Source organism: Harpia harpyja, chromosome 7 (assembly GCF_026419915.1).
Source record: "Harpia harpyja isolate bHarHar1 chromosome 7, bHarHar1 primary haplotype, whole genome shotgun sequence".
NCBI lineage: Eukaryota > Metazoa > Chordata > Aves > Accipitriformes > Accipitridae > Harpia > Harpia harpyja.
The window spans coordinates 41,048,995-41,057,665 of NC_068946.1; the positions used below are offsets into that span (position 1 = coordinate 41,048,995).

General features: G+C 36.2%; 1 protein-coding gene across 2 annotated transcripts in view; it reads left to right on the forward strand.

Annotated features, from left to right (window-relative positions):
- The window catches only part of MAP3K2 (mitogen-activated protein kinase kinase kinase 2), a 53,296-nt gene extending 44,860 nt beyond the window's left edge, over nucleotides 1–8,436 (forward strand). For both annotated transcript variants that reach the window (XM_052791683.1, XM_052791682.1), the window contains exons 14-17: nucleotides 1,182–1,313; nucleotides 2,608–2,737; nucleotides 3,832–4,009; nucleotides 5,420–8,436. In XM_052791683.1, the coding sequence (XP_052647643.1) occupies nucleotides 1,182–1,313; nucleotides 2,608–2,737; nucleotides 3,832–4,009; nucleotides 5,420–5,645 (666 nt within the window). In that variant the 3' untranslated portion in view covers nucleotides 5,646–8,436. The remainder of the gene's footprint in view (nucleotides 1–1,181; nucleotides 1,314–2,607; nucleotides 2,738–3,831; nucleotides 4,010–5,419) is intronic.
- The last annotated feature ends 235 nt before the right edge of the window (nucleotides 8,437–8,671 follow it).

Below are 8,671 nucleotides of genomic sequence, written 5' to 3' on the forward strand. Positions count from 1 at the left end.
CTTGTCCTTCTTTAACTACTGGACACTTGAGGAGAGAAACTATTTAAAAGTAGCACTGATTTTATATTTCTTTTTTCCCAAACCATACTTGCTGCTTTTTACAGGATGGAAAAAGAGTTGTTACTTTTCTGCATTAGGACTGCATTCTGCACTGTGGGGAGCAAGGCCGGGGAAACAATGGGTGTAAGCATGATTGCAGAATTGAGTGGCCACCAGTTATAGTTGCTGCCTGCTAGTGATGTAGGATCAAGGAAAAAAGCCAAGATCATTTGTGCTGTAGATTTCTAGTGTAGTTGTTGTTGCTACTTCTTTAAAATGTAATAGAACAACTGATTATGCTTTGGAAATGTTAAATATAAAATACTGTAGCGTCTCCTGTAGCAACAGTTTTGTGACCTCGCTTGCCATAGCATTTTGTCATGTGTGCCTCTCGGTGTCAAAAAATCTGTTTTCCTTCTAACCTCAGAAGTGTGAGGGTATCAGTAATAGCCTGTGATGGATAAACAGTAAGTTTTGATGAAAGACGTGTAGGTGAAATTTGGACTCCAGTCAAGTTTGAATTGGTGGATTAGTATTTTTCCAGCATCTTACTGTACAGTCTGTTTCAAAATATCTTACTTCCCGTTTGCAAAATTTTTAGTATTTCGGATAGCTCTAGAGAAAGCACCATATGTGTTAATGATTTTCTTTGTTGTATTTCATTATTAAAATATTAAGTGGTCCTTGAAGGCATTTTTAAAGTGTAGACTGTCATCCTGGAAAAGTAAAGAATTAATGCTAATTATTCCACTACAAAGGTTTAAAGATTGATTGATTTATTTACCCAATTGGAGGCTTGTGACATGTTGCATAATGATCACTGACTTCATACACATACTGATACCTGCTGTGCTCTGAAACAAACATAACCTCAAAATAAGAGTAACAATGAAATAACAGCAAAATCATCCCAAATTCAATTTATAGAAAAGGCATAGTTTTTTTTTACTTCCCTCAATCTAATGGTGATATTTTCGTGTTATAAAATGTATAAACTTTACATAAGCTACAAGAGTATTTTGTTACTTAGTTTACATAACCCTTTAATATGTACATACGGTCCCGCTTTAAAAAAATCCAAATCCAAAACTTTATTATTACTACATCAAGTGTGGTAAATCTTCTCTGTTTTTTCCTTTTAGGAAGTGAATGCACTTGAATGTGAGATTCAGTTGCTGAAAAATCTGCTGCATGAAAGAATTGTTCAGTATTATGGCTTCTTGAGAGATCCACCAGAAAGAACCCTCTCTATATTCATGGAATATATGCCTGGGGTAAGCAAGAGAGCCAGTCCACTTCAACCAGCTTTTCTATGCAATATGATGAGCACCCAAGTAGACAGCTTTTTGCGGAAGTGTGCACAGATACTAAAGAAATGTCGAAGTTAAAAACAGTACCGCTGACAAGTGCTTACAGCAGCCTCTCTTCTCCATTGCTTGTTTGGGTTTTCAGAATTACAGTGGTTTGTACAAAAGTTCTTTGCATTCCATTCTGGCAATGTCTTTGAAAAGACAATATTATCATTAGTAAACTCTTGAATCTTCCTGAATTTTAATGTTTCTTTTTGCCACACTTCAGCTTGTCAGCTTGCATAGTCACCATCACAACTGCTCAATTATTTCAGGAAAACAAGAAGTAGCTAAGATGGGTGTGGGAATAAGTGCACACAGAAAATAATCTTGGTGCTTGTTTTTTGTGTGGCACCTAGGTACATGCTGAACTGTTCTTCTACTGTTTTGTTAAGAAGTATGATAAGGTCAGAAAACTGTGGATTTTCATTTTTCTCACCAAGTGGGGTCAGCAGAACTAAGTAAAACGTGCTTGTATAAAAACATAGGCTCTGTATTTCTGAATAGTTACAGCATTCTACTTTACCGTGAGACTCCACAGAAGAAAAGTGGTGTGTGGGTGTGTTTTTGTTGTTGGTGGTGGTTTTTTTGTTTGTTTCTTTGTTTTTTAGGTGAGTTCTGGGCTTTGTTTTGGGGGCCTTCTTGAATTTTTCTGAGATTTGGAGGACAGTGTCACAGAAGTAATCTTAGCAGTTTGTGTGACAAAGCCAGGTTATACAAAAATAGTTAGAAAATGATGAAATTTTGATTTAATGTTATTTTAAGCCAAGACTTGTTTACCTCTTAATTTTTACATAAAGCACCATCCTCCAGCATGTGGTGGTTTTTTTCTTGACAACCTCTCTTTTTCCTGAGTATAAACTAACCAGGGTAAACGGCATGTGTCTTGTCCAACGTGAGTCTGAGACTGCTGTTTGAGTGAAAGTACTGCTGTTCTTTTTCTGTACATGACACTGGAAGTATTCAGCTGCTTGACAGTTTTAGAGTTAATAGCTTAACATTTCAGTATATGACTTCTCTGTCCAGCCTTTCTTTTGTCAAAGTTTTTATTTTTCTCAGTGGAAGTAAAACTATATCTGTGCTTTTAAGTTGATCTAGAGAAGTATCGCAACTTTAAAAGTCTACATTTCAGGCATAAATTTCATTGAAATTCGACTGTAGTATTAGCCCACTTGTGATTCTAGAAATGTTAGTGTTTTATACTTCATGTTTGCCATAGGGTTCCATCAAAGACCAATTGAAATCATATGGAGCACTCACAGAAAATGTGACTCGTAAATATACGCGGCAGATTTTGGAAGGAGTTCACTATTTGCACAGTAATATGATTGTCCATCGAGATATTAAAGGTAATGGTAGTTCTGTGCACAGTTCAGTGCTCTTTACTACAGATTCTTTTCCAGTCTTGTGTGAAGTGCTAAAATGTAATTAAGTCTAAAATGCCAAAATACTGACTTAAAATCAATGAAATTGCTTTCCATCATTTATTCTTGTCGCTGTTGTAACCTGAGGGGGGGAAAATAAGCATCTTTGTGATGTTCTAGCAGACTTCTGAAAATGTTTCCATAGTCTGTCTCCAAAACAATCATGATAAATTTCTTTCTGATTTTATTTTAGTATTAATAGCTTTGAATATATCAAAGGATGATGTCATTGTAAATAGATAGAATGTGCAGAGGAAAGCATCATGACTCAAAAGTTTATTTTTACAGAGTTTTGTTTCATCAATTATATGGAAATTACCCAGCACTTCACTAGTACAAGAAATGACTGGCAGAGGTGACTTGCTTGATCAAATGACTCAGAATTCTTTGATTTTACTGCCAGGAAACTTGAGGAAACAGACATACTTACTTTTTGCAGATAGATACAGCTGACTTGCAAGTGCTGCATAAGCAAGTTATGAATATGTAGTAAGATGGTGATGTGCAAAATAGGTGTGTTGAACACAATGCTGTTGTATTCCCTAAAATGTTTACAATTTTCCTGTTGCTTCGTATCGATAGTGCTTTGTTCCAAAAAAGGTTGAGATATCACGGTTAATTTGTACATGCTTATGCAGATAAGTGTTTTGAACAAATCTGTAACACAGTTTGAGATATTGCTTTAATATTCTATGAAGGGGTTTTCAGTCGTGGGGAAACTTCTTTCACATTTCTTTTATTTCCCTTGTATGGCATATTCCTTATTTTGTTAGGAAGGCTTTACAAAGTGACTGGCACTTTCTGGAGAAGGCCTAGGATGCAAACCAGTGTGTACAATTAGTTATTTTCGGAACCTTGGAATAGGGTAATAGGAATGAGCAGAGAAAGTAAATTCTCTGACTTGAAATACTAGGCTGATCTTGCATTGTATCACTGAATCCAAACTTTTGTTACCGTTTTCCACACCAAAATGTTAATGAGCCTTTCATGAATGTAATGCTGTATTCCCTTCCTTCCAGGAGCAAATATTCTGCGAGATTCAGCAGGCAATGTGAAGCTTGGTGACTTTGGTGCCAGCAAACGACTGCAGACCATCTGTCTCTCTGGTACAGGAATGAAGTCTGTCACAGGAACTCCATACTGGATGAGTCCAGAAGTTATTAGTGGAGAAGGGTATGGCAGAAAAGCAGACATCTGGTATGTTAAAAAAAACTTCTCAACCAAAAGGTTTCATTTCAGAATGGGCTCTTTTTCGACAGTGTAGGTATTTGAAATTGGAGTGTTTCATTCTGGGGTTTAAGCTGAAGAAGGTGGCAAGCGTGAGCACTGACAGTCATGTTTGGAGAGTGTAACACTGAAGTTTGGGAATTTTTCATTTGGCAATTCCTCAGCCCATCAATTTAGGGTACATAAAAGAATCCTCTGAACTGACCTTGCGTGAAGTGAGGATTATCAGACTGTTTGTAAATCCTGGAGAGGTGCTGGGTGAAAGCAACATGTGAAGCTTTGAAGCATCAGTTAAGTCAATGTCCTGTAATGAAACTTTACCACTTAGTAAATATTCTGCTATACTTGAATAATAGGACAGCCTTATAGATTTCAGGCAGTTGACTTGTTCAACTTTGAAGTATTTGTACCAAGGTTAATACATGGTTTTTTGATGGAGAAGATCCTCGTTAAAAGTAAGAAAAAAATATTGAAGTTGGACTTCTGTCATTCAGTAAATCCTTATTGTGTAAAGAAGTGTACCTCTGTCTACCCATAAAACGTCTTGCATGCATCTTGAAAAACCATAAAACTTCCTGAAAACTGGGAAATTATTCCAGCCTATCCATTTTGCAGTATCATTTGCTTGTTACTGGAAGAAGCTGATCTTGCAGGACTTAAAGAACAAAGTTTTTTCTGGCCACACGCATGCCTTTCTGCCTTTCTAAATCCTTTAAACATAGGCTTTGTATACAAAGATTGTTTAGGATCTTGAAATTTTGTTTGGCAATCTAAGTATATTTTTAGTATCCTTAACTAAAAAAGGATACTACTGAGGTATGGTTTTAAACTTTTTAACTTCCATGTCATGTTTGTGCATTATACATTGGTGATAATTTGTGCATTTCTTATGAGCCAGCAATATATGCAGTATACTCAAAGCATTCCTGTTGCTTTGTATTTCCATTAGGCCTTAATGAGCAAGAAAGCTTTCAAGTGCATTCAAGTTCTGCAGGCATCTGAAGAGCTGGGGTACAAGGGCTGCAACAGCATTTGTGGCCTGCATCAGCCTGCTGAGCACTGAATAGTGGCAGTACCATAACGCAGTTGGTATCTGAGAAATACCTAGAGAAATACCTAACTGTCTCTTCACTGAGGTTGTAGCTTTTGGCCCAGTGAAGTAATCAAGTGAAGAAGTAGGTAGTGATTTGTGTAACTTGGAGATAGTGTAGAGCTGTACGTGCGATTTTTGTAAACACCTGTTTTCCATTGAAGTTGCTCCATAGAGTTAAGTGGACACTACTTATATGTGGTATTTTAGTAGCTCTCTGCTATTTCTTGTTTTCCTAGAAGGGCATGACTCTGTTGTAACCTGCTGTTTCACTTCTGCCTCTGTTTCAGGAGCGTAGGTTGTACAGTGGTAGAAATGCTCACTGAGAAGCCCCCGTGGGCAGAGTTCGAAGCCATGGCTGCCATCTTTAAAATTGCCACTCAGCCAACCAACCCCCAGCTACCACCTCATGTCTCCGACCATGCTCGGGATTTCTTGAAACGGATTTTTATCGAGGCCAAGCTGCGACCGTTTGCAGATGAACTGCTAAGACACACGTTTGCACACTATCACTAACAGCCTGCCTCAACTCAGCTTGCATCTACTGCATTTATTTTCTATTTGACTGCACTTTTATTTTTATTTTTTACAAAAAAAGGAAAAAAAAGACAAGAGAGAATATTCTCTTGAATCTTTGTTTCACTTAGATTGTAAACAATCTAAATTTTGTATCTAAAATGAGAATCTTCTCTCCCCTGCTCCCACCAGGACTAGAACTTTTTGTTTCTATAATGTACTGATGTGGTTCATGTAGATAAAGCACTTTAGTACATATTTGTTCCTTATTTAAAGGGGGAAAAAAAAAATGCTTGGACAGTCAGGAACTGTGTGACTTTTTCTGACACCACTGACTGACTCAGGGTGCAGGGAAAAATAGACATGCAGCTAAAGGACAAGAAGGTTACTTCTCTGTGATTCTTCTTTATATTGTAGGTACTTGTGGCAGAGAGTTCTAAGTTCTTACTATATTTTAGCATTTTAATCAGTTTCTGGATTTTACAGTTTAAGCTGGAACACGCAGTTCTAAGAATTAATGATAAAGCTGGAAGAACTTGGAACTCTTTGTACAGCACTGTGTCTAACCAGTACTTCTATGTGACCAAAAGAAAATAACAAAAAAGAACTCAACACTGATGTACTAGTTAGAGGTTTTGGTGTAGAACTATTGTATTATCTTAATAGGAAAATAATTACAGGTAAACAGATTATGGACCCAGACTCCTAGGAACTACTATACTGCAAGGGGAAAATTTCCATAATAGACCAGGGTCAGCTGTTGGATGTAAATAGTTAGGAGAATGCCTCCTGCTGTATCTGCCAAAGAGAACCTGTGTTGCATAAGCTGGGAGGGAGATGGTTATCTTAGATAAGAAAAAAAAAGTGATGTTCAGAGTCAGTTCTCCTCCACAATCCCATGAATGGCTGAGGGGGAAAGGGAGTGACTAATCCTTGTGCAGTATATGAGTTACTTAATTCAGAATGAGTTATAAGAAATAAAGTTTTCAAAGCTGTTGAGGGGCACTAGGATAGAATGTATATCAACATCAAGTGCCTGAATAATACAAAATTATTCCCATTATGCACTAAAAAAAATTGGTTTAGTAACACAGTTCAGTCATCTAGGATGTGTTGAAAATTCCTGAAATAATGTTAAACATCTTTTAATGCCAGGAATAAGTCACTGAGAAAGATAAGACTCCAGTTATATTTTTAATAAGGTAGCGATGATGAATCCACATGAACAAGGAGGCACAGCACAAAAGATTGTATGAAGAACAGGCCAAAAGTGCAACAAGAGCCAGCAATTAAATAACATAAGCGTGATTACTCCAGCCTGATAATCCAGATGATTGGTGTTTGTCAGATTACCTACTGTTATAAAAAGTACATGAATCACTTTTTCCATTTCTGAAAGAGTATAATAAAACAGCAAAAGTAAAACTCTGAAATACTGCTTCTCAATTGAAAGTCCAGGTGCTGATCAGGTGTAGTGAATAACTGACTTTTTACAACAGAGAAGTCAAACTCTCATATTTTTGTAGAAGAACACATCATAATATAAAAGGGCATTTGGAAATAAACTATTGGACTACAGAACTGAAATAATGCATACTGTTTTGGATGATTCATTGCTTTTGTTGTTTTGTAAAGGCAGAATGGGCTGGTACTGTGAACCTTGTCCACTCTGACAAGGCTCTACCTGTTTTGTATCTTCAGACGACTATCAGAATTATGAAGTGCGTGGAGATAGAAAAATAAGCTTACCCATTCCCATGGTAGTTCACTCATGAGATTTTTTAATTTATTCTGCTAACTTCCAAATTTTGTACTAGAGCATAAGCAGGAGTATGGATCTATCTTAATCACTTTACCTGTAGTGGAGTAAGAACGATTTTTTTTTTTTTTTTCCTTCGGTTTATGTGAATATTTTACCCAGCCTATAATTTTCTCAGTCAGGGTACACAACTGTGCAAGGTTTTCTGAGCATGGGAAGAAGTAGTCAGACCAGAGAAAGTTTAGAAGACTGAAAAGAAAGTTCAGCTTGTATTGACTTTTTTTTTTTTTTTTTTTGCTTGTCTGTCCCTAGATAAAAGCTATGAAAGCAGCCTTTAAGAAGAATTGGTATGTACTCTGCTGTAAAGGACCTTTGCTTTATAAGCAAAATTTAGTGACAGCAGGGATGGGAAGTTTAATGTAGAGCCTAATAGTTTATGTAGGTAATTTAAAGATCATATAATTGAAACGATTGATTTAAAACAGATTAGGAAGGTACCAAAACCAAGGTGAAAATGTATATAAAAATCAGTACTGGACAGTGATATCTGAAAAGGTAAGGAAATTTTATATTACCAAAAAAGGACATTAAAGGGAAAATGTAACCAGGTTTATCTGTAGCATTCATAACATTTAAATATACTATTCTAAAACAAAACCGCACTCTCTGAAGCTTGAAAACTTTCAGAATCTAGTTTTCTTATAATTATGTGTCCTTTTTGTGAGACAGTGCTGGCTCATGTATATTGCAATATCACCTCCTCATTGTGATTTTTAATTACTGAATAATAGAGTTTGCTGCTTTTGTGCCTTTTCTAAAAAACAGCATTCAGTCATGACAACGGTAAGCATTTTGGAGCCAGGAACAAAAGAATTTGCAGAATGCATTTTCCTTAATTTCTTTGACATAACAGAAAGCTGCCAACATAAAGACAGTGCTTCTTAAATGAAGATGACATTTGCCAGTTCCAGTGATTCTAGTAAAATCTTATTAATTTAACCAAGATTAGGCTTGAGCTTTTTTTTTTTTTTTAACCCTATGGAGAATTTGTCTACTGACTTAAGCAACTTACAGTAAATTAGATGGTTATTAACATAAATGTTTTGAGTTAGAAATAATTATGAAGCTAAATCAGACTTTTACAAAAGGTTAGCTAATATTTATCCTCTATTGGGGTAATGTAGTAAAACAAGCTGCATTAAATAACATAGTACCTCTGTATACATATACAACATCTGTAAAACACTTAACATTGACTACTGGTGTG